Below are 26,472 nucleotides of genomic sequence, written 5' to 3'. Positions count from 1 at the left end.
ATTGAAGATTTAGAAAGAGAGAGGGAATTTCCCTGGGCCCCTCTACCTAAAAATCTCTAAATATACAGGTTGATTCTTTCCCTTTGGATTTAATGTAATCCATTTTAATGTATGTTTATCGGGTCCATAGAACAGCAAGATTAACAACACTGAAATTGTTGTTAATGTTAATTAAAATGTGAAGGTGCATATGCCAATTCTTAGTATATGTTAAAAATACACAAAGGACATGGAATATTTACTCTATGGAAGAAAAAGCTAACAAGCAGACAGTTTCATATATGAGAGACTTATGAGACCAGTTAAACTGCATCTTTCAACACCTTAAACAATACAATTTTTCATTCATTTCATCTTGAAGGGTTATTACTCTGAAATAATTATACATTGAGACATTTAAGGGGAATAAGCAAGGCATGGATGCTTTCATATCTAAAAATGCATTTCTAATACATTTTTGGTTCTTGATTTATTACACCTTTCAAGGTTACATTTTACAATGACCTATCCATAATCAAAGATTAATTTCATATCAAAATAGTACAATAACTAATTTGTTGCACTTTATCTTTTATTAGACTCCCGCACTCTATGCCAAAAAACTCTGAAAGTGTATGAATCAGAGTTTGAAATGTGACTCTGTTTTCACTTGCTACTAATACCCATTTGTAAAAATGTACAAGAATCTGTTATTAGCAGTTTTTACAGAAGGAAATGCTGTAATGTCTCTAATGTTCTTCTTACATTATGACAAACATTTTAAAATGAATCAGGCCCTGAGTCAGTAATATACTTCAGTATATGCCTACTTTTACGCTTAAAAGTACATTTAAAATGAAGCATGTACTTCAGTATCTTATTTTACTTAGGAGCAGAGAAAAAGCAAATGCCCTACTTTCTGCTTAGAAGATAGTTCAAAGAGAGCTAGATAAAGCATACTTTTCTATTTTGATCTGAATATTATTACTATTTAAAGAGCGGTTTGGGCACTGATCCTGCTAAGATTTTTCCATGTGTTTGAAGTCAATGGGATTACACACATGCTTAAAATTAAGTACATGCTAAAGTCTTTGTTGGGCCTTGCAGAGAAAGTACTGTGATTTCTTTCTATATATTCTTGCCCCTGTTGTAATTCTGTGTGTATTACATGGACTGTTTGAATACAAATGCATGTGCACACACACACTTTAGATGGTTTGATAGTTCAATATAGATAACCAGAAGATTGGCCAAACCGGACAGTCTCTACACCAAAGAATAAATGGATACAAATCTGATATCAGGAATCATAATATTCAAAAACTGGTAGGAGAACACTTCAACCTCCCTGGCCACTCAGTAAAAGATTTAAGGGTGGCAATTTTGCAACAGAAAAGTTTCAGAAACAGACTCCAAGGAGAAACTGCTGAGCTTGAATTAATATGCAAACTAGAGACCATTAACTTGGGTTTGAATAGAGACTGGGAGTGGCTGGGTCATTACACATATTGAATCTATTTCCCTAAATTAAGTATCCTCACACCTTCTTGTCAACTGTCTAAATGGGCCACCTTGATTATCACTACAAAAGTTTTTTTTTCTCCTGCTGATAATAGCTCATCTTAATTAATTAGCCTCTTACAGTTTGTACGGCAACTTCCACCTTCTGTGTGTGTGTGAGTGTGCACACACACTTTGGATTGTTTGATATATCTTCTTACTATATGTTCCATTCTATGCATCCGATGAAGTGGGCTGTAGCCCACAAAAGCTTATGCTCTAATAAATTTGTTAGTCTCTAAGGTGCCACAAGTACTCCCGTTCTTTTAACGAGAAGTATGAAATTCTGCATAGCCCTTTGATTTAAGTTAGTCTATGAATTACACAGAATCCACCAGAGCCTGCTACTTACACAGATTGCATATTATCCCAGTTATAGTGGCTTTTTAGTTAGTAAGGTCTTGTCTACACTTGAAACGCAATCTGGACTAAGGTAGGGTGTGAAATTAAATCATAATAGCAATTCCTGAATAACTTAATGTGTGGATGCTCTTATTCTGGTATAATTATCTTGATTTGGTTTAATCCACTTTCAAAATAAACTAAACCAGAATGAAGCACTCTTATTCTGGAATAAGACTGTCTACACTTGGAGTTATTCTGAAATAGCTATTCTTCAATAATTCCCTGCATAGAGAAGCCCTCAGAAGTCATTTTAAGTCTAAAGACTTTAAAAAGCTCTCTTCCCCACCACCCTCTCTGTCTCTCTCTCTTCACATGGCAATTCTGATATCAAAAGATCAATGCTTTGAATTTCACACCTCCACGCTCCCTTGACGCTAGCTGAATGGATACCTCTTAAGCAGAATTTATATTAAAACTGTGCCAGTTAGGCAGCCATTATTGTCCTTCACCACCATTAGGCTAAAGTGGCTCCCTGGAAGCTGGCCTAATACGAGTTATGTCTATACTCTGATTTTATTTATTTATTTTTTTAAGACGCATAATATGGTTAAGTTTCACAGTGATAAAGATGTCAGACTTGTCTACACTACAGCTTTACCAATACAGATGAATCCATTAGGAATTATAGAGAAGACCGAAAAAAAAAAAAAAAAAAAGACAAAGCTCAAGTGGCAATTCTGATTAGGGGAGAGGATTATCAAATAAAACATGCATGCTAGCCACCTTCTCGTAACTTTGGGGAAAGAGTCTCTTCCCTGTTGGGCTGAATTTAGTCACGATTTGTCTCACTCTAGGAGTGAAGATTTCATCCGTCTCCCAGAAAAAGACAAAATTCATGCACACTTTTGTGGCCATGGAAATAGAAGATTTCCCCCTTTTTAAAAAAAGTGAACTTTTTTGTAATGGGATCTCAAATTTCTTGTTTGTAATATTATAAAGCTAGTATATTCTTAGACCTTACCAATGGCCGATATGATTAAGGGCTTGTTTACATATGAAAATTCATCCAGACTAAGTTAAAGTGCAAATTTAAAGTGGTGTTAATTAGAAATAGTAAATCCATGTGTGGATGCTTTTATCCAAGCATAACAGTGCCTTATTCCAAATTATCTTAATCAGTCTCCAAAATGGATTAGGCTAATTTGGAATTAGGCACTCCTATTCTAGAATAAAAACATCAACACATGAAGCTGGATCAGGAATAGTTAATCAGGAATAACTCCCTGTGCAGACAAGCTCTAAATCTGGAGGGCGGGGGGGAATTAAACATGAATATTTGTAGATGTCAGACTGTAATGAGCCGTACAAGATGTGACCAATCAATAAAATCCTCTGGTTAAGGTATTCAGTGTAAGACACCATTTCTCCTACATACCATTACAACAGTTGAGACCAGCTAGGGTGACTTGGCTAACAGTACCTAAATATTAATGTCTGAGGAAGGCCTTTTTCTATTTTTCCTGCAATGGAGTCTGAACTTCAGGGCCTGGACTAAGGCTAGTTATTCTCTCGGGGCCTGATTCTGCCACCTTTACTCCTGATGAGTACTTGGTCACATGCATAGTCAGTCCCAGTGACTACTGGGCCTATGGTCTGTGAGTAAGTACTAATTTACAAATTAGAAGAATAGCAAAATTAGACATTCAGGCTTTTGCCAGAGTGGGTAGAGTTAGACAGCATTGGATTATTTTGGGGAGGGTGGGTAGTCTAGTTTAAAGCTATGTATTTGGTTTATACACTATGCACAGCTCTGAGTGCATTCTGAGAAGTTAACAAAATGTTCATGAAATAAGGGTGCACTACTGCATAAAGCTATAAAATATCTGTTTGGATAGGTGTATCTTGAAAAACAGAATAAGGGTGACTAAAACTTGACTGGTCCCCTTATCCTAGACCAATGCTCCATTTCCAGTTATGGGTTTTGTTTTAAAATGAGTGGCCATTAGATTTCACATTAAATTGAACATGAACTGATGGGGCTTTGTATCCCACAGTGCACTGTGTTGTTCAAAGGATGCAGAATATGAAACAGATGGCTCAGGAAGCCCGGGAGAAAGACCTGCTGGGCCCTTTCTGGTGTCACCTTAAAGCCAGAGAGGATGGGTAAGTGCATTTGTTTTAAAAGTATATTTTAAAGGACATGAACATTGTTCATTAATTTCTCAGCCTTAACACACCATTCAGGAAGGTCAGAAGTTAAGGGTTTTGCAGCGGTGAGTGCTCAGCCACAATAAGAGATACGGTGTACAAAGACAGACAAATATTCTGTACATGTGTCTATTCTAAAGCAATGTGCATGGCTAAAATTGCTTAAAGTAGTGTATTCCTTACTGGTGAATTAAAGAAGATACGTTTCATTGAAAAAGGTAAACAAACAACTGCCTGGAGGTGTTTAGTACAACTATACTGCATAGTAATAACTTTTGATCAACAGACGAGTTGTAGATAAGCACAGAATATCTTTAGACAGTCACTTTATGAAAAACTCAGTAAGCAATGGCCCAATCCTGCAACTCTTAATCATGGAAATAATCTGTTTTACCAGATGAAGGATCCATTTAGTTTTCACATCAAAATAGCTCTAAGCATGTTTGAAAAAGACCGAAGGCTAGCACGCATTGTATACTAGTGTGTATTAGACTCACAGTTCATTCTTTACTAAATAAATCTAGTTTTCCAGGTACCACACTCACTATTTTGTTTTACAGAATTTGGCACATTAACAGTCAATGCTTATACCTAATTTGTACCAGTATACAAATATTCCAAAGAATTAATGTACTCTAAAACTTGTCTGCCTGCTTATTCTAAAATAATGATTATTTTTCTTGGAGCTCAATACTGTACCCACTTAAATTCATGCTCAACTTTACTCACATGGGTAGTCCCAATGTTTTGGGGCCCATAATTAGTGAAAGTAAAGCACACTCCAAAAAGTGATTCTAACAAAAGCAAAATTCATATTGTCTTTATATTCAGAGTGCATTGAGAGAACCATTTTCTAATAATCATACAATAATTACAAAAAGCCAGTGTCTCAGATTGGGGAATGCAACATTTAATTCCAAAAGCAAACATACACATTTCTACATTGTTGAATTTATATATTGACCACAAATGAATCTAAAATAGCATTTTATTTTTATTTTTTCAGTTCTGAAGTATAAAACACCACTTTGTAGTACACTTATCTCAGAGCTTTGGGATACTAATGCACTTATGTTTTGTAACACCATTTTTAACAGGTATCTATTACTTTGAAAATGAATCTTTAACCTATTCCTGCTGAATGCCTTTCCTGGCACCAGTTTCTTGTTTCCATGTTCTCTGTTTTAGGAAAATCCTCTAAAATGTTATGTACTTTAAAAAAAAAAATAAAAAGAGGAAGAAGCATGCAAAATCCTCTTGAACTCATTTTACTTGTGATTTTTGAATAGCATTCAAATTAGAATGATTTTCCCAGATTTTTATAGGCTTGCCCAATCCAGCTGTATATTTTATATGCTAATCTAAATTCTATTTTTGTTCCCCTTGGGGTTTTAAGTGATTATAATTGTTGCTCTTCAAAAGCCAAACAGATGATGATTGCTGCTTCAGGAATATACCAAAAGAAACTGGCTTTCATTAAACCTGCTCATCCACTTCATAATTATCTCCATTTTATCTCGCTAAGAAGCAGGAAAATGGCAAGTACAGTTCATTGAAGCCAGTTCAGTTATTTAAACATCACTTTATTGTGCTAACAGGAGAGTGTTAAAGCGGGAGGATTTTTTTAGAAGTTTTAAACTTTCCAACACTAAAAGGTAGCCAGTGACCTAGTGGTGTTGCCATCTAGGACACCAGGGCCTCTGACTCAGCTTGGAATCTAATGCTGTAGGCTGATGAAAGAAGAGTCTATTGCAGCTATGATGTGCCCTCGGCCTCTGAAGAGGGGTTAGGCCAGTTCTAGTGGATGAAATGGAGAGTGGATTGACAGCTGTTTTCTAGGAAATCTGCTTGCCTGTCGTCTATGCTGGAAGTATGTTGTTACAATAAGAAGACTCGTGTGGGGTGGAGGGAGGAGAGAAGGGGAGAAGAGAAAGCAGGCATATGGCTAGAGATTAAACAAAATGATAGCAGTTTTAGAGAATAGAATTCATCCTCTGAGTGTCAATTCTCAGTCTAAAAGTTTACAGTCATATAAACCAAGAGGTCTGTATAAAATGTTTCAGTAAAACAGAGATCTTAAATCCAGTGTCTAAAAAAATCCATGGATACCTACAAAAAATGTGCAGTGAAATTAAATATTTGAGGAGGAGGAATAGACATCATGGAGCCTATCAAACCTAAATACTACAGAGCTTTACAGTACAAATATGGGAACTCTCAGGTTACATACCCTTACTGAAGTACATAAGCAGGTCTCAAGGTGACAGCTGCATGGATTTTGGCCCCTTCTATAATACAGTTTTTTTGACTTGCAAATATTTGCACCCTCTTTTCAGAGCATTTACATTCATAATGCAAGGAAAACATATGTTCTCTCTATCTACCTCTTCCCCAAAAGTGGGCTCCTATGGCTGTGCCAATGAGTTAATCAGTAATACACAGAAAATCACAATTTAACATGGATTTGCACTTTTTATTTTATTTATTTGGGTTTTAAATAAGAAGACACCTATCTAAGGCTTTAGGTGCCCTAACACACTAATGCTGCTGGGGCTTTCTTGTATTAAAGTAGTCATTGCAGCAGGAACTCAGCCAGCCACCTTCAGGAACTCCACTCCTTCCTCAGTCTAGGAAGCACATCCTCGTCCCTCTCCAAAAACCCTCTCAAACTGGTGTCTTTTGCAGCGTGCCCAGAAGGTCACCAAATCAGGGCTATTTAAGAAAAAAGGAGGGTAGGGGAGAAACAAGAGGCCTGGCGCCCTCACTCAGAATACACTGCCAGCTGTCCCTTCTTTTATAATAAGGGGGATCCAGTTCTAGGACCTCTGATGACCACAGCTCTGTCGGTGTGGCATGCGAAGATGGTCCCTCCCTCAGGTCAGCTAATCCTATGCCATAATCAACACTTTAAACTCCACCCAGAGATCAATAGGCATCAAGTGCGGATCCTGGAGTGCTGATGTCTTAATAACAGCAAGATGCCCCATTCACGAAGCAAGTAGCTATGTTCTGCACCATTTTCACTCTCCAAATGGCTTTAAGGCATAGCCCCATACAAAGCATACTGCAGGTGTTTAATCTTGCTAACTGACATGATCAACGGTGGCAAGGTGTGCATCCAAAAGGAAAGATTGCAACAGGTAGATGGTGAAAAATCCTAGCCGCATGTAGAGGATGGAAAAGCTGATTGGGTTACTGTTGTAATATGATCAAATAGGTATAAAAGCACCCACTAAGTTGAAAATTGGATGTTGTCTCTCTATCAAAGGACTGATATTACATCTACCATCTCTTCTGACAGCTTCTCCCAACCCATCATCACCTCCCCAACCTTGTCTGGTTTGAGTTTCATCCAACTCACTCTCACCTAGACTCCAATCTCAACTAGACATTACCTGAAATGCTGAACTGCAATATCTGAGTTAAATGAGAGGGCTACGTACAGTTGGGGGTCATCAACATACTGAAAACACTGTACCCCATGTCTAACATATACATGTTGGAACAGAAGTTACCATGGTGCGTGTACACACACCACCTGCGAGCTCTTTAAGAAGAGAAGCAATTGTCCACAACTATCCAGTGACATCTGAGAAAAGAATGAAGCCACTAAACAGACTCTGTATCTAATCTCACGGGTCTGCAGGAGAGTCAGCATCTTATGATCAGTGATATCAAAGGCAGGTGACAGATGTAATGCCATCAGCATTACACCTGGACTTCATCCATCACCAGGAGGAGATCACGAGCCAATGCAGTCTCTGTGCAAAAGCCACATCTATATTCAGACTGAGAACCATTAAGAAGATCGAAGGCATCTAGATAGAGTTCATTTTCTTGCAACAACCTTTTCTACAGTGTTGGCCAAGAAAGGAAGGTGAGATACAGGCTGATAATTAGCTGATTACTCAAGAAAGCATCACCTGATGCTGACAAAGGCTGCACTAATGCTTCTTTAAAAGTAATAAGCAGCCTGACTCCTAAGAGGAATTCACAATCTCTACAATGAAGGAACCCAGTACCTCCTCATTGGCCTTCACCAGCCAGGAAGGACATGGATCTAAACCACAGGTTCTGGGACAAAGTTCTCTCAACACCTCCATGAGCATCATCAACTGAAATTCTAGCAGAGTTGATGAGGCCCTTGCTCTGCCATCACAGAAGTAGACAGCCCATCTCTAATCAATCTTGTCTACAAAACAAGCAGCTTCTTTACAAAGGGAGGGACTCGGATCAACTACCGAGCTCAAAAAATCTGAATTTACCAGACTGAAACAAGTCTGCTGTCTAAGACTTTGCAGATGCTATGGTGGAGGAGAATAACTTCTTCTTTACCTTCTGTACAGCCACAGTCATGACATAAGAGGTTTTTAAAATATGTATGCTGCAACCAATCAACTTGTCATAAGATGTCCACCACAGGGACTCTAGCAGCCTCCCCTCTCGCTTCATTTGATACAGATAATGCATGAACCAGGGTAACCTGTGAGAACAAAGCCAGCAGAGAGTACCTAGGTACCCGCATTAATGGTGGAGTACAAAGTCCAACGCAACCATCAAGGGAGTTGTCTGTCAGTGGAACAAGATTCTCCATCAGAGATCTCCTTGATCTTTCTGGTACCATTAATCTCCCTTGCTACAGATTAAGATGATTACTACTTGTCCTGACTTCAGTGGACATGCAGAACAATTGATGGCCTTCTTCCTTTATAACAGCCCTTAGCATAATTGAAGATTATCAGGTCCCGTCCCCCCCAGTCATCTTTTTTTTCAAGGTTAAACATACCCAGTTTTTTTTAATTGTTGCTCATAGGCCAGGTTTCATTATTTTTGAGCCATTTCTGGACTTTCTCCAATTTTTTCCATATCTTTCCTAAAGTGTGGTGCCCAGAATTGGAGACTGTATTCCAGCTGAGGCCTCACTAGTGCCAAGGAGTGCAGGACAATAACCTCCTGTGTCTTATATACAACACTCCAGTTAATACACCCCAGAATATGAGCCTTTTTCACAGCTGCATCACATTGTTGACTCATATTCAATTTGTGATCCACTATAACCTTCAGATCCTTCTCACCAGTACTACTGCCTAGCCACTTATACCCCATTTTGTGATGGAGTATTTCATTTTTCCTTTCTAAGGATAGTTCTTTTCACTTGTCTGTATTGAATTTCATCTTATTTATCTCAGACCAATTCTCCAATCTGTCACTCATTTTGAATTCTAACCCTGTCCTCCAAAGTGAAAACAACCTCTCCCAGTTTGGTATGATCCACAAATTTTATAAGCATACTCTCCATTCCATTAACCAAGTCACTAATGAAAATAATGTCATGCTAGCATGAAGTTTTCCAAAATGCACACACAATAAACATGAACAGAATGCTATGCAAGAGCCTACAGTAACAGTAAAATATTTGGTCATAATTATGAATAAAATCTCATTTCTCAACAAGATGGGCAGCTAATTAAAAATGGAAAGCAACTTTAATTTGCTTATGGCTTTGCCACTATTTATTTTCAGTTCTCTTTATATTTGAACTACATACCTCATCTTAAGCCAATTTTGCTCCGTTCTTGCTTGCTTGATTAGGATTTGGAAAAAAGTTATTTAATTTATTCAAGCAGAAATCCATAAATTTTAAAAATCATTCTTACAGTTCCAGGAAGAAAAACAAGCTCATTGCAATATTGTAATGAAGAAATTTGTTAAAGGTGATTCTACAAGATATATGAATATTTAACTGAAGTTAGACAATCTACTGGGAAAAGTTGTTTTAGAAAATAGAGTAGCCTTATTAACTGTGTGAAACCAACAGTTCGGATGATGGTGAAAAAAGCAATTAGATTGCACAGGGGGAAAAAGGTCTAAAACTGGCACTGTCAGGGTTAGATAATGAGAACATTTAAAAGGATTTTTTGTACATCTGAAATCTAAAGAAGGCATAGCGAGAAGAAAAAGATGTTTTGTAGTACATTGTGTCAAAGTAATTCATGGAAAATGTCTGTTACTGCTCCAAACAATTTATACTTTAACACCATTTATGTTGTAAGGCACCTGATTTACGTTTACAAAAGTTGACACTTCAGAACCTCAATAATATTTGATTTCTCATATGCCAGTGAAAAAGACAAATTGAAGGATTCATTCAGACTACACTTTTGTGTAGTCTATTCAAAGATCTTGGAGAAAATTTTATTTGTTTAAAATCCTGTGTGTAAAATTAAAAAAGGGTATGATTTTTTTGGTGGCCAGTTAAATGAATTGGTAACATTTGATGAACACTATGCATAGCTTGGGCTAGTTGCTGTGCAAGCTTTGTACAGCTGTTCAAACTCCACTCGTTACGGACTGGAGCCCCAAGTCCCTAAAGACTTATGCATGTGTTTAACTTTATGCAGTGTGAATAGTTCCAGTGACCTCAAATTGTGGCAAACCGGCTGGAGCTGCAGACAAACGTCCACTAACGTCTGTGATGACAAAGTAGTTCACTGGAGGCCTAGCCAGGCTTCAAGTGTACATTTCAGAAGTTTGGAGTTTAGGGCGGTATGTCAATGAACCACCAAGTCTCCCATCTTCCTCAGATATTCAAATGATACCATGTTGCTAATGATGTACAATAGATTCCTTTCTTCAATATACGAAAACCATATATAGTTTACACTTTTTTCCTTGATCTGCCATTCCAAACATGGAAAACATAATTATTCCAAGAAGACAATCCTACAGAAGAGGTAGACTGCATGTATATCCCATTATACAGTGGATTACCACATTAATTTGCATAGTTTTTACATTGTAGACTTTTCAGCTCTGAACCACCCTATCAGAAATAGAAAAGTCCAACAAAGTATTAACCTGTTTGAACATACTAAAGAAACAGGGGGAAATGTATCCTTATTAAAAATGTTTACTGTTAACTGTTTCCTTAATGCTTCCTCTAACACACAGAGGCATGTGCACACTACCAGATTCTCATTCCATCTCTTTGTGGAAAGATCATGACAAGATCTTTGAAGCATCTAACTAATGACATCCAAGTGATCCTGTAACCTGAACTGTAGCTTTCTCATGCCCTCTTGCCCACCATAAGTTGGGGGAGATACTAGGGCCCCGATCCATGAAGGTACTTAAGCACCTAAACCCAAGACTTAGGCACCTAAATCCCAGTTTTGGCTCCTCTATAATCCACAAAACTCCTATCAAACCTTGTGGATGCCTAAACTCACTCTTAAGTTTTTCAAGTGCTTAAGTTTTCATTTGAAAAGTTCCCTTGGCACCTAAGTTCCTGCCTCTGGTCACGTGCACCTCTACGTGTCCGAATGCTTATCTCCTGTCTACACCCAGAGTGATCCATGAACCAGGGAAGACTTTTTTTTTTTTTTTTTCCTTCTATCTGACACATGGGGCCCAAGCAGGTTGGTGTGTTCAGAGGTTCTTTACCATATCAAGTCCAGCTGGAGGAGGAGCTGGTGGTAGTGGCAGTGGTGTCCAGTTTATAACTTTTAGCACAGTGGTTAGAGCACTCACCTGGGATATGGGAGAGTCAGGTACCTACTTTGACCCAAAGACTTAAATAGTCACTGGGGCAGAGAGAGAGAGAGAGAGTGATTCTGTAGCCTGGTGGGTAGGACACCCACCTGCGAGTTGGGAGACTCAGGGTTGTCCATGCCTTTTGCTCCAATCACTCTTTTGTTACTTATCTACAGTGGAACAGCATCAGCAGGAGAGATTGACAGAGCCCCACATCAGAATATCCCACAGTTCAGTGATTAGAGTACCCTCTTGAGAGGTAGGATTTTAAGAGGGGTTTCCCTTCTACCCAGTCTGGCAAAAGGGGAAATGGAAGCTGGGTCTCCCACCTCCCAGATGAGTGCTCTAATCACTGGGCTAAAAGTTATATCACCTCCTCTTTCTCTGGCTGTTAGGCAGATGCCTAACTCATTTCCACAAGAAACTACTTAGGTGCTAAGCCATCTGACTCAAGGAGATAGGTTCCCATTTGTGGATCTGTAAGCAAAGTTAGGTGCCTGTCTTTAGAGGGACAGGGCTTAGTACACGCTCCTGTTGTTGGCACTCCCATTGGTTAGCTTAGGCAGCTCCCTGCCGAGCATGCTAGTTTTTGTGGATCACGTTCTAAGATTCCTGTCTCTCCCCATTCATTGTATAGGGAGCTTTGTATAGCATTGTATAGGGCCCTAGCTCTGGCTTTGTGAATCACAGTTGTTCCTGTGATTTTTCTAGGTGCCTAAGAGCAAGGCACCATGATTCTGAGTATTGCAACACTTAAGTCCTTTTGTGGATCTGGGCCTATGTTTTACATCTTTAAGGATTAGTTTGGGGAGGAAGAATGGTTTTTTGGTTAAAGCACAGGACTGAAAATCAGAAGATCTGGTAACTGTTCCTGTCTCTAACACAAATTTCTTCTGCTACTTTGAGCCAATCCTCTACCTTCCCTATAACTCAAGTTTTCTCATCTGTAAAACAAGGAATCATTTCACTATAACTCAGGCAAATTATTAGACTTGTTGTTTGGTTGTTGTTAAATATACAGAACCTTGGATGGAAGGTACTTAAATTTTATAATGAAAGTATATGACATTTAAACAGATATAAAGATCTAGAAGCCTAACTGTGACTGAAAGTTGTTTGGGAGAATTTAGTAGGAGTTTTAGCATTAAGGCAAAAGTACTACATAAAGTGGGTTTCTCCTGTTAGGACCTATTTCCAGACGCACTGAATATAAATCCTTAATCACACACATTTTATGATTGTATTTAACTAATGGTTAATAACAGGTCTTATCTTGTAGCCAACTGTCTTACTCACTTCATTATAGTTAGAATCACACCATTGCTGATAATGTCTGAGAATGGCATCTCAAATGAAGAATCTTCAAATCTCCAAGTATATGTTAGTAGTTTTTATTCTCTGCACACGGAGAGGGAGCTCAAGTAGTTATTTACATTTGTGCTACTGAACCAGTGCATTTATATCTACACTTTCACTAGTGATTTTGGATGCCTTTCTTTTCAGATGCCCAAGCTGAGACACCATAAAGAAGCCTGATTTTCAGAGGATGGGTCATCAGCTGTCTCAAGTTGGACACCCAAATCACTGGTCAATTGTGAAAATGTAGGATTAAGTGACTGAAAAAAAATCACCATTTTAAATTCAGCTGTGGAGAAATGGCATAATGGCAAAATCACAGAAGTTACTTGAACTCTAGCTTTTTTCTTAAGAATACTAGCGAATCTTCTGTTTCTTCCTTGATTTATTTCTTCAGACGGGTGTTCTACTTTTATAGAATATAAAATTTTGAAAAAATGTATTTTAAAATATTGACTTGGCTGGTGCAGAAGTTGTTTCTTTCTATACAGTATCAGATGCACAATTGCCCAAATGTCCAATAGCAGGAAACGTGGTGTCAAAATAGGACATCAGCTGCACCAACATAGGCCAATAAACTTGTAATAACCTAAACACTTTCTTAGCATCAGCATGGGTGATATTAGCATAATCTTTATTCCAAACATGCAACATTCAAGAACTACAGTAGGCTGACCACAAAATTATAGATGGACTCTAACAGTATTCTGAGAATCAAGTTGGGGAACCTTTTAGATAGCTAAATCTGAAAGATAATATATGAGCCAGATCCTGCCTATATACTCATCTCAATGAGAGTTAAGTAGCTCAGAACCTTACAGGATAATTTCTGATCCATGAAACTGAGCTTGCGTATGAAAGAGAGGCAAAATTTCTTCTGTGCAAAGACACAGCAAGTTCCAGTAGATATTTTAGTGCCAGTGCAAGTCTATTTAATTATTGTTTTTAACGGGCATGCACATAAATTGTTAAATCATCTGCAGGTAAAGAATTTTCACATGAAAATGTTAAATTCTTGTCTGCGAAGAAAACCAGAGAACTCCTTCCCTATCTGATCCTTACAACTAAAATCCTAGAGATCACTATAAGTGAGGGACAAACATCACCACCAGTGGGAATTGGCTTTTGGAGAACAAGATTTGATCCACATAACTGATCACTGCAAGTAATAATCACTATAGCTTAATTCCACAGTATTTGGAATAGAGGGCCTCTTATGTATAAATGTAAGAGTGGAAAGAAAAAAATGCAGCAAAATCCAAAAAGGAAAACTGATAAAAGGTGGAGGATAGGCAGGGAGAAGGAAGAAAGGGTATTTATTGACAGAATGCTACATAAATATATTTAAATTCAGTGTTCCCTTTCAGTAATGGGTATCTGGTTCCACCCATCAAACTAAGCTTATGTTACAGAAAAAGACTGAGGTCACATAACTGCAGTAGAAGCAAGTGAAACTTGAATTCACCTCAAACTCTCACACATCCACATCAATACATAATTATATGCAGACCTTGATCGTGAATCTTAATTTCAAACTGGGTGCATATCATCATCTTAATTGAATAAAAACCAAAAAATTCAAGCAGATACCTAAAATGATTTGAAATATGTTCAAACAAGTGGTCTACACAAGGTCAAAAAAAAATTCCATCTACTATGCATGTGATCTGATTATCTGAAGATGATCTAATTACTTAGTGTACTAACAGTCCAGACTTCACAGGGACATTTTTTCAATAAAATACTAGTAGCAATAGCCAGTATTTTACTGCACTACACTGTCAACAAGAAAAATGATGGCAGAATAAAAAAGCTACCTTAGTGTAACATGCACTTTTCCCTCAACAGATTGAATGAAAATATAACACACACATCATACATTTGAAAAAGTAAAATCCATCAGTTAAGTCAATATTTCTATAACTATAATACCATGAGTGGATGTACTAATTACAGTAAGTTTATATCTATCCTGTTTCCTGAGGAAGCCTCTTGGTATGATAGAAATACAATTTCACCAAATTCTCCAAGTTGTGACAGTATTTGGCCTAATTCAGTGGGGAGCTTAAAAGCATTATTATTTTTTAGATGGAAAATAGCATAACTTAAAAAAATAAAGTGCTTTAATTTAGGGGTTTTATTGCTTTCTTTTACACAAGATTATTTCTCCCCATCCCCATACAATGCTTGACTGGACAGGGATTCACTGTACACTTTTATTACTCATCCACCAAATTAAAGAGAGTGATTTTCTAAATGGCGTTCACCCCTTTGCCAGAGCCTGCTGTATCATCCCTGCTAGAAATAATTTATCCATAGGGTCAATTCAAAAATACTTTTAAAAAGAGCAAGTGATTTTGCCCTTTTTAACAAAATGACCACATTGCACCAAGTGTCAGGTATTACAAAAACAAACAAAAGATACTGGCAGATCACCCTAAAGGCTGTTGATCCTATCCTCGTTTCCCCCCCCCCCTCTAAATTTGTGACTAGACGAATGCTCTGCTACACTATTAATATAGCCAGCATTTTTTTTTCCAGGAAGAAAATATAAATGTTTCCAGCAAAGTGCACCAATATTGAGGTCCCTCCTCTCTCGCTCTCCCCAGACCTAGGTTGGTGCTGCTTTCCTCCTTGGTTATGAGAAAGCATTCCTGTTAAAAGGGGAAAAGAAATTAATGGATTCCATAATACTTCTTTATTTCCCTTCTGCCATCACATGCACCCTTGCTAGACAAAGTTTGTCACAGAATAAAGGCAAATTTTTATGGTGGCCCCTTGTTAAAAATATCAGCATTATACCACCATATTCACTGTTCTGCCCTCCAGTTAGCAAGCCTCAGTGACAGCCTGACAGAGGCCTTTATTGGCCTGCTGACAGTTAAGTTCAGACATTTATCCAGTAGTTTATTTTTGTTAGGAAATAAAACCTGCCTAGTTTTAAAACATTATCCAAGGAAGGCATGGGATGATAGACTGGCTAAAATTAGATAATTTCTTGCATCTGGTTTGGCTACTCAGCCCTATTGGGCACCAACCCACAAAACAGCTAAGTAAATGTACTCACCCCTACCTTATGAAAACGGTTGTGCTCCTGTGCTCTCTGTATGTCCCTTTTAATTGCATTTTCCATAAATGCAATTTAGTTTTTAAATCAAAGCTAAGCTTGGTGGTTGTTTTTTTTTAAAAGGCGTTCCTGCTGAAACAAGGAGGAGCTACGGTATTCTAATCTGATGTCATTAGTCAATCAACACACATATGTTAGAAGGGGATTTGCTGCTTACATAAATGGCTTAGTACCTACTCTAGCTCATTTTTCTTGTGACATGCAAATAATTCTGCTAACTCATGAACTATCCTTTTCACTTCCCTTCAGCAAAGAGTTTTGATTAATCTGTGCTCGCAAAAGCATGTTTTTTATCTTCTGCAGGTTGCTTTTTTTTTTTTAATACCAGGCGGAGGGTTGTTTTTATTAAGTCACAGTGAATCTTTTTCTTCATCGGAGGTAGGAGGGGGGACTTAAAATTAGCACTGCAGTTCCAGTTGGAACTCAGTCTTTTGCAATAAACTCGGTCTTTAAACTTCGCAGCTAACTAGGTTGTTCAATGACTCAGGGGCATGTGACAAAGCTGGCAAAGAAAAGGTAGCCCCCCCCGCACCCCCTCAGCTGTCACTTTAAGACAGGTGGCTACTTCTTAATTATTATTAAAGTAACATCCAGTTACAGACGCCTATTTCTCGCTGCCGAAAGCTTTCTAATGACCGTTTACTTTAGTGGTCTATCCGCAACATGCTGCCTGCGCCACCTGAATTTCAATGTCTTAATTTACAGCGCAGATAAAATAGAAAGGAGCTGGATCTGTGCTGCTTTCTGCATTGGGTCGGTCTTATCAAGCGTGAAGTTTGGCGCGTTGCAAACCTATTCAAGTGATTATCTGTTGAGGACCTCTTGAGCCATCTCCATCTCTGCACTGTGCTGATAAGACAGCTGCTTCTCTAGCTGCGGTGTCTCTCTGGGCCTCACTCTTCTTTTGGTACACACTATGGCTTTGTTACCGTGCCCTGGTGCTGTCACTTTCTCTGTCGGGCAAGCGTTTGGTCTCCGCACAAAAGGGGTCGATGGGACCGATTGACTGGCTGGTGTGCCCGGTCCTATTATTTTAAAATTAAACGTGTATTACACAGCACGGGGAAGACAAATCTTCAGCGAGAGAAACTACCTGCAAACAAGAACGGCCGTGCAGCAGAGACCTGCCTCTTCCCATTTCCCTGTAGAAACTGCACAAGGTCACAGTCCTGCTCAGGAACAGGCAGACGGTTTACTTAAATTATTATTTTATTTAGTCGGATTAAGATTTATCTTTCCTTGCAGAAAGCCAAGTGATTGCTCTTACCTCGTGCTCAAGAAACCGAAACTTACCCTCCCCTTTAACCCTCTCCAGAAAGCCACCAGGCACACAAAACCCCTTCTCTCGCCCTGAGAAAGAGGCTGTAGTAGCATTAAGGCTTTGGGGTTACACACTAGAAGAGAGAAGAAATATAGCAACGTCAGTTGCATTATTTACACTAAGGTAGATTCAGACACAGTTTACAGATCTTAGTATTCTGAATAGGGTCAGGCAAAAACAAAACAAAAATCCCCACCCCGCCAACCCACACAACGCTTAAAGAGCAGGTGTTTTTTTGAAGCAAGATATACCAGTCTGACGATTTGTTTTAAACGCCTCAAGCTTACGCTTTTTATTATGATAACAGGAGCAAAACCTAAGCTTGCAGTGTAAACACAACCTAAAGAGGGCCTTTTAAGATGAAGGCTTTTTTTAAAAAACAAACAAACAACGCATGATTGCCAGCTTACAATTTCACACATGAACAACACTAACTAGGAATTATTTGTCTGACATAAGAAGTGCCTTCAGTGGGGGGGGGGGGGAGCCCATAGTAACATTACACGTTTTACTGAGGATTTTTGCTTGGGGATAGGCGTGTTTCAGTGTGATGCTCTTTACGGTCGCTGTAAAAAAGGGGGGCGAAAGAAAGGAAAGAGAAAGTTTACTTAACTCCAAAGCAGCATTGTTCCCATATGTTGCTGAATGTGCTCTGTCGTATGGCTCTTAGAAATAGTTTTTGAACGAGAGTGCAGTTGCGTGTCAGGGATCAGGACAAGCCTTAGGAGGGGCTGCTTGTCTCTGTCCATGGTCCTACAACCTGCATTAGTCCTAGTCAGACGGCTAGGGGGTTGTGATGACTCAGGTACGTTAGTATCAAGCTCCCTACAACTTTGTCTAATTTTTGTTCCCATCCGATCCGCTCAGCTCGCTGGAGTGGAGTCGATATCTACCAGTCAGTTAGGATGAAGCGGGTTTTTAAAAAGTTAGCTGGTAAAGTGAATGCACCTCCTTGCTCTGAAGCGTTTAAACAGACCATTTCCTATTTGTTCTTATATCACCAGTACAGCATCCTCCAGTCTTAATCCTAGGATGGGGGTGTTTTCAGCAGCCTTAAAACAAATATGTGGCTAAAAGGGGTTATTGGGCTTTCAAGCCTGCAAAGGCTCTGTAACAACTAACACATCTGAACCCAATGCTCTGGCCAGACACCTCCCCCTCCCCCGCGCGCCCAAAGTAAACAAAGCGACTTTCTACCCAAAAGGTCATCGGCTGCAAGATTGTATGTGGCCGTTTTATATTTATACATAATTTATGGGAAAGCATTTCACTGTTGGGGGAGGGGGGATCTATGAACATTTCCCCCCCCCCCCCCCGCCATTGCGTACAACCAAGGAGATTGAAGACGAATCAGAGAGGAGAAGGGCCAATGACAAGACACGGACTTTAAGGGCTATTTTCTGCTGAATTTCCTTCCGTACACTGTGTCAACCAACGTGCGTGCCTCATCGGTAGCGATTGTAAGTCTATCGAAAGTGTTAGGGTACGAAGGTGTGGGTTTTATTACCAAGAACTGAGCGCTAATTACCGCTGGGCTCTTCTTTTGTTGAAAAGCGTTCTAACCCGAGTCTGACTCGCAGACGTGTCTGGGCACCTGCTTCGGGCAGATTCATTTAATTCCCTGGAAAAGTTGAAAAAGCCACAGTTCTAGTTTCAAATCTCTCATAAGTTTCGGAGTTTTCTTTAAAAACAAACCCCAAACCTCCTTTTAATTTAGGAACAGCTATTTATTGACGAGGTGAATAGTTATTTTAAAGGGGTTGCTAATACATGAAAGGACTCTACTCAGAGATTTCACTGGGTTTATTTTCTCCCCTACCCCCACCCCCCTCGTACTGCTGATATACTGTTGAGGAACGGTGTTAACTGCTAAAAAAACCCCATTCTACACAATCTAGACTGAAGAAAAAGTAACCACTAAGTAAATCTAGTTTTGTCTAAGAATACAACACAGTACGGATAAGTTTTATTTGTTCTACTTAGTCTCAGTTATGATCCACACTTCAAAACCCGCCCTGACACACTAACTACGTTTTTTTCAAAATATGACTTACTCCTATATACACTAAACTTGATTTGTGTGCAATATTACATCACCCGCATTCTAAAGAGCACCAACATTTAGGTGTTAAGTGTGGCATCGTTAGAGACATTTAAACAGTTAAACAGTTATTTTTGCTATAATTAAGGAGCAGTCGCAGACCAAAGTAAAGCGAAAAATAGTGCAAGCCCAAGGGACCTTATGGAATACTAACTTAAACTCCTCGAAACATAATTTATGCATACACTTCTACAAACTGGCTATAAATAGGCATCATTTAAGTAGGACTGTTGTACGAGCCGCCTTGTTGGGAAGGTGTTTATCACAGTGATAATTCTTTGCAATTTTCCTCACCAGGTTTCTCTTCAGTTCAAAGAACAACTCTTTCACCACTTGTTCATCAGAGGAGTTAATCCGTTTTTTCGGAGTTCCAACCTGGTTCAAAAAGTTCGTGTTAGACTGTAAATTAAATTCCAGATGATCTAAAAACCCTCCTGTTCTCGAAAGATGTCAGATACATTTAAAATATAAATGGTTTTGCGAGATGTAAAAAATCAGGCCGTATGTACTACTTAGTTATTGTCATGTTGATAGGAGATGGCGATTATATGGACCAAACCGCAGATAAACAGGTTTCTCTTCCATCCCATTAATCATTTATAAACACTCAAGGACACTCTCAAGGAACACTAATTTATTTTACTGCTCTCTTCCAATCATTGTGTGTGTCTTCTCCCCCCTCCCCCCTCCGGCTGGATGCAAATACCAGATTGCACTAAATAAGCATCTAAAGGAGTTCCTTTCCGAAGGGCATAAGTGCTTTGTTACTGTAAATGCTTTATACCCGTTGTGTTGTGTATCAGGGGAAAAGAAGCAAATACGTTCTAGGAAGCATTTCGGATTTTAAACAGAAAGTAAGTTCAAGTGCCATAAAAGGATTAGTGTGAGCAATGAAAGGTGTAAGTATATAATGCAGGTTTGTTTCTCTCATTCAACATAACGGTCTTAAAGACAACCGTGTTCTCTTGGAAAGATAAGAGTGATAAAATAAGAAAAGCCTCCCACCCCCCGCACATAGATGTTTGTCACTGGAAATCTCAATTAATATCAATCTTCACTGTCAGAGGAGAAATCACTGCAGTAATTGGTCAGTACTATAAAGTTCTTTAAATGCAGACTAGTGAAATACGTTTTGCCTGACAGAGAGAAGTATGTGGTCCATATCAACTCCTCTTTTTTTAGATGTACCTGTCAATGAAAGTCTCCGAGCTCTGTACAGAGGGTTTCTGGATAGGACGGTCTAATTATTCTACCCTACTCTGTGGTGACATAATAGAAAGTACTATTTCCTAATAGTTGCTTTCCATTCTTGCCTTTGCAAGCGTTGTCTAACAACCACCCCATGTATTAGAAAAGACTGAAACACTAAGACCAATCTCGAAGCGCTAGAAAGTAATGAAAACAGACCCAGGAGAAACAAGGTGGACGTGCCGGCAATTCTTTTGCTCGTGTTTAAAGAAAGAGCCTCAGAGGCGATGCATGACATTTTAATGTTCAAGACTCTGCGAAAGAGGCGGCAGCAGTCAGTCCCCAGTACCGAGTCTTTCTACACCAGCAAGATTTCTGACGGATCAAGCCTGCACCCCGCGGGGAACTCTGACAGTCCAGGCAGAACCATCCCACGTTGCTTTCTGCTCCAGGGCTCCTATTTTCTCGCATTGCCCCCCCCCGTGCTGAGTGTGGTACCTCTCGGTGCAACTCACCCTGAAACGGGACTCCATTGAGTGTGCCGGATTGACACCAGCTGGCAGCCAATCGAGACTGGCTGTTGCGCCGGGGCGGCGCCAGAGGAACCCCGTCGCACCAATCGCGGCGCAGAGGCTTGCCAGCAGGTTCCGTTGTATCGGGTTTCGGCGGATACTTCCGCGCGTGGCGGCCGGGATAGGTGGGAGCCTGGCACAGCTGCAGACACACACACGCACACACTGGTGCGGAAGCAGAGGAGCGCTGGGTGATACGGTTGCTATAAATCTGTGTGATCCAGTCCACCTCCCTTTTAAGACGTCCTCCCCCCTTTATTTCTGTTCTCACTTAGAGATGCAGCATTTTACTTCTGTAGCGAGCTACTAAAAAGAAACAAGGAGGCAGAGAGAAAGAGACCGTCTTTGTAACGCGTCCTTTCATCCCTTCTTTTCTTTGTTCCTTCCTTTATTTCTCTCCCCTCCCCCTTTTTGTTGAGTTGTGTTGCAATAGGAGGCTAGCCTTGTCACATTCCTTGTTTTAAGTTTTCCTTTCCCTTTTAATTTTCCTGATTTTTTTAAAGTGTTGGACTATTGGGAGGGAAAGCATTTTCATTTTATTTGCTTCCGCTTAAAACTGTCCACAGTTTAGATTTTGTGTGTTGTCTTGAGAACTATCCATCTGCTTCTTACTCCTTTGTATTGGGAGAACTTCAACGTTACTTTTTTTTTTAAGCTGAAGAGAGAAAGGTAAGTTGTGTTTTGATTCTTTTAATGTTTCTATAGCTAATACACTGTCTAAATCAAATACCAGAAAGCGTAGGATGCATGCAGTAAAGAATTAACTCTATTACATATGCTTATGTTTCCTTTAAAGCAATTCATGTACATTACAGTGTGTTAACAGGACAAATACCTGGAAGTATTGGCAATATTAAGATCACCAGGAGAAAATATACATTATTTTGCATTCAAGCAGATGTACATATTCAGTACCTAGGCTATAAACTAGCTAGATCGTGGTTTAAAGTTCTTATAATAGGAATACCTTTCTAACTCTGAATGCATCACTCGCGTAAAACATCTGAAGGGACCCACATCATGCAGATGAATGAATGAGTATCGCTTTGAAAAGATAAACCTACGGTTGCAGATTAGGCGGGATAAGACCCCAAGTCTAATTGCATTAGCCAAACAGCATTTTGTCAGTTCTGAAGGGATACGAGATGGCATGTATGCTACAGCATACAATGAGTTGTAGTGGTCTGGACCAAGTACATGCAGCCCGTGTGATTAGCTGGGGTAATGTCAAAACTGATGACTGGTTAGAAGGTATGCAAGGTCCAATTGGGGTGAATGGATTGCTGTAATATGGGGAGGGAGGGGGATTATTATTCAAACCTTCGAGTGAAAATTAAAAGCCTGTATGGGGAGGATTCAGTCTACATGCGGGATACAAGAGTCCCTTTGTTCTGGGAAAGCTAAAAATGCTTCGTACTGAGGCAGTAGAAAGGCGTGAGCTGGCAAGGACAGAGAGAGGTATACTCCAATCACTGTCCGTGGTCCTACTGTAGCGATAGCATTGATCACGGGAAAAACGGTTCCCTGGAAGTGCCCGGTAGCCATCCCGGCAGCCTGAGCCCCCGTTTCCCTCTCTTCGCTATTGTCAAGCTGCCACCGGAGAAAAATGGTTGAGCCCGGGAGGCGTTCCTGGTCCAGATTGTAACTGGCTGGTCGAGCTTGCTGCAATTTTAACTTCAATACTGCCCCTGGTTAAGAGAAAGCAGCCTCCCGATTATTGCGTAGGGGAAACAGAACCGCGGGGAAGTCTGGCTTGCATGGGAGAAGTTTACATTTAGTGGCAGAAGCAAAAGGAGGTGGTGATGGGGGTGGGGGGTGCCCGGGGTTGGGGTTAGTAGGGTGCTCTGGGTCTAAAAATAATGTATCTTCAACCTCCTTCCTGTCCTGTATTAAACGGTGTGATTAGGTGGCATTTTAGAGCTGCTAAAGGATTGCACTGCAGCGTGGTAAAAGACAGGACCAAGCATTGCCATTGTTGTTTAATTTATGCCCATCACGTTTCTACGTACCCACCTATTGCACATCTGAAAAGAATCACTACGAGAGCAATACAACTGGGGTGAATTTGTAGCTGGACACGTTCCTTCATTCGGCTTCCCCAGCATTGGTAGCGAAATTGGTGTTGAGACGGTATATTGACGAATAATGACACGTTACAGAGCTAGCTTTATTGCTGGGAGGGCGAAAGGAATATTAAACCGTGTAGTACTTGTTCTTATCTTTGAGGATGTGACTGTCCCCTTCCAGTTAAAATCATTAACTGGAGCCTATTTTCTGCCTAGCTAAATATGCTCCCTCAAAGAAAGCGCATCCAGATTGCTAGAGGTTTGAAGGAAAGAAACTGTAGACTAGGATTAAGTAGATCTATGAGACAAGACTGTTACTGAGAGGTGGAGGTTGTGTGTCCTTGCTGGATTTATAGTTTACAAATATCGCAGTTTAGAAGACATCTGCGAGGGTGGAGGGGTATATGTGCCTGAAGCTGAAATGTGCATCTTACAGACCAACGCGGAGCTCTTTGACTTAGTCCATACTATCCAGTCATGTTAACACCTCGTCCCCAGGCCATTTCTGTAGAAAGTACCATTAACTGCATGCTGTTGCTAGAAGCTAAGCCCATATATAGAGTGCATTTTATCTCCAACCAGGGAATGAACTGAGCTACTAAATTCGAAATCGAAATGTGAGCAGGGACCAAGCTGGAGACGATTTGGGTACTATTTCAGTCCAAAGGAGCGAGCTCCAGCCAAAGCTATTTGAGAGAGATGGAGGTAGCCACAGAGGCAATGTAGGCCCCTCTGACTTCTGAGCTGCAGGTGCTTCAGGTCTTTAGACTATGGCTAACATACTGTATATAAAGTATAGGGGAAAAAAGGAGCGTGACAGTCCTCTCTCCCTCCCCTCCAAATCTATATTAAATTGTTCCTGCTAGGCTGGGGGCGGGGGCAAAAATAAGGAGAGCCCCAGCATAAAACCTTCTTTCCCCTAAAAGAGAGAGCACACCTCAGTCCTCTATGAATCAAGAAACAGCTAAACTAGAGATCTTGCTTGTAACCCCCCCACTTTTCTTCCACCTCTATGCAGCAGGAGGCCCTTACTGCATTGCTTAGACAGAGTGTGTTTCCCCCTAGTCCTACACAGGGGCAGGTGATCTGTTGTGGCTAATGAGGCACTCAGGTGTTTAATGATAATGAACTCAGCATAGAGCAACGGCAGTAATATACCGCCTAGTTGTTTGCTAGAAGTGCGCTTTGGTTCTTCTGACTAAAGCAGGACTCAGACTGCAGAGGGCATGAGTTTGTACAGAGGCACACTGGGGGCCTGCTCCAGGCAATACAAGTATTACTATTAATGGGCGCGCGGGGAGGGGATGGAAGAGTGACTCCTTATTAAACACCTACCCCATGATTATCAGACCGCTGGGGCCGCACACTACACGACAGCTCTTCTTCCGACCCTGGCGTGGGGACCCCAGTGAGAACAGGCTACCAAGCAGCTCTCCAAGCCCCCTTACACACTGGAAATAATTTACTGGATCTCTGGGTGTATGAAAGCTTCCAAGAACAAACACTGCCGGCAAAGTTTCCTTCTATTTGAGCTGGCCTCTGAAATAAAGATGGTGGGGGGGGGCTGAGAAGAGAAAAATAATTTCTTACCCTGGGGGGAATCAGCTCAGCAATTCCATGCAGGATGCAGCTAAGGGACGTTTGCAAGACCCTGGGGCTCCAGAGGCTTTTTCCAGGGTAGCCTGCAATACTCTTGTTGTTATGGGCGGTGCTAATTCCCCTGGGGCCCGGAGTGGGAGCGGCAGTGGGGGGAGGGAGCGTGATACCCCCGCCCCTATATGTGGGGCCGGGGCGGAGTCCCTTCCCGTCGGGGACGTTGACGCCTTGCCTTGCCGCAGGCTCCCGGCGCCCTCACTGGCCGCTCCCCGGTGTCACTCAAGCAGCCCAAGGTGGGGGCTCCTTTTATTTTCCCGCCAGCGCCCGGGCCGCTCGTCCCTGCCGCAGCTGGATCGGGATCCTTGCTGGCGTGGGCGCTGCAAACGCAGGGCCGGAGTAAGTTAAAACAATAAAGCGGGGTTGTGCGGGTTATGAGAGCAATTTTTTTTTCCCCGGGTGGGAGCTGCTGCTGCTGGTGTTGCCCTGAGATGAAGCTCCAGGCCTCCCTTTCGGGGGGGAGGCATGCGGGGCTTTTTTTTTTTTTTAAAGACTCCCCGAGTTGCTCATAGTTTGCAAGCTCGCTTTGCGTGCACTGGAAACCAGCTACTCGGGGCCCTCGCTATTTGCTGGTGGGGAGCTGTAGCTACCAAAGCGTTTGTGGTCTCGTCTCCCGTAACGGCAGCGTGCCCGGGAGTCTGGGGGCTGGCGCGTCCAGCTATTTCTCTGGCTGCTGCCGCTGCCTTTTGTTTGCCGCTTTTCCGGGGCGGGGGATGCACCGCCGAGGATCCGCCAAACACCCGCAGCTCGCCGCGGCGGGGGGCTCACGCCCTGGGCGCCTGTGCCTGCGGCGGGAGCGCTTGCAGAGTGCCGCCGGACCTCGCCCCCCCCGGTTGCGGTGCAAGAGCCTCGGCGGCATGGCCGCAGCTGGGCGCTGTTCGGGGCTCTCGGAGGAGGTCGCGCCTCGCGCTGGCCGTGCGGGCTCGCACGCGACGGGAAGGCGGGGCAGGGAGCCGGGGAGCGGCGGGCAGGCTCTGGGCGTGGTAGGGAGCGGGGCCTCTGAGTGGCGCCGCGCCGCGTGCCGGGATCCCCGGGCAAGCGACGGGGGGGAAGGGCGGAGGGGCGGGCGCGTGCTGCTGGGGGGGGGGAGGGGGGAGCGCGTGGCGTAGAGCGGCTGGCCAAGGTGCAGACCAGATGCCCCTTATTCGTGGGGCGCTGCCTTCTAAACCGTCCTCCAGCCTGTCGCCCAGTCTCCCCAGAGCCCTGGCCACTAAAGCGTCCCACACTGCGCCCCCTCTGCCGATTTCTGTGCACGTTCACGTCCCCTAAAAAGAGAGGGATTCTTCCTCTTGCAAGGACTCCTCTTTCCCACAGAGTGAGATCCCATCTCTTCTGATCTGTAGTTCCCTTTTCTTGCTGCAGATCATCCACTTCTCAGCAAAGGGAGCTGCCATTTTTCCTAACGAGCCTTTGGCAAGTCCATGCAGTCATTTTTCCTAAGTGCAGGGGGCAAGGGGCTGCAA

The 26,472-nt window shown here is 41.5% G+C and overlaps 1 protein-coding gene across 14 annotated transcripts in view; it reads left to right on the top strand.

Moving 5' to 3' along the window:
• Positions 1-26,472, top strand: part of ELAVL2 (ELAV like RNA binding protein 2) — a 169,934-nt gene that overhangs the window by 4,028 nt on the left and 139,434 nt on the right. For 2 of the 14 annotated variants that reach the window (XM_074953469.1, XM_074953466.1), the window contains exon 1: positions 3,975-4,047. The exons of 1 other annotated variant lie outside the window; for it this stretch is intronic. In XM_074953469.1, coding sequence (XP_074809570.1) covers positions 3,977-4,047 — 71 coding nt within the window. In that variant the 5' untranslated portion in view covers positions 3,975-3,976. Of the gene's footprint in view, positions 1-3,965; positions 4,048-21,370; positions 21,960-25,215; positions 25,349-25,969; positions 25,993-26,472 lie in introns of those variants that run through there. 11 more of the 14 variants (XM_074953468.1, XM_074953467.1, XM_074953465.1 and 8 more) reach the window with 11 other exon arrangements.

This window comes from Natator depressus, chromosome 5 (genome assembly GCF_965152275.1).
Source record: "Natator depressus isolate rNatDep1 chromosome 5, rNatDep2.hap1, whole genome shotgun sequence".
NCBI lineage: Eukaryota > Metazoa > Chordata > Testudines > Cheloniidae > Natator > Natator depressus.
Note: the sequence above shows the minus strand (reverse complement) of the source record. Positions and strands in the feature narration are given on the sequence as shown.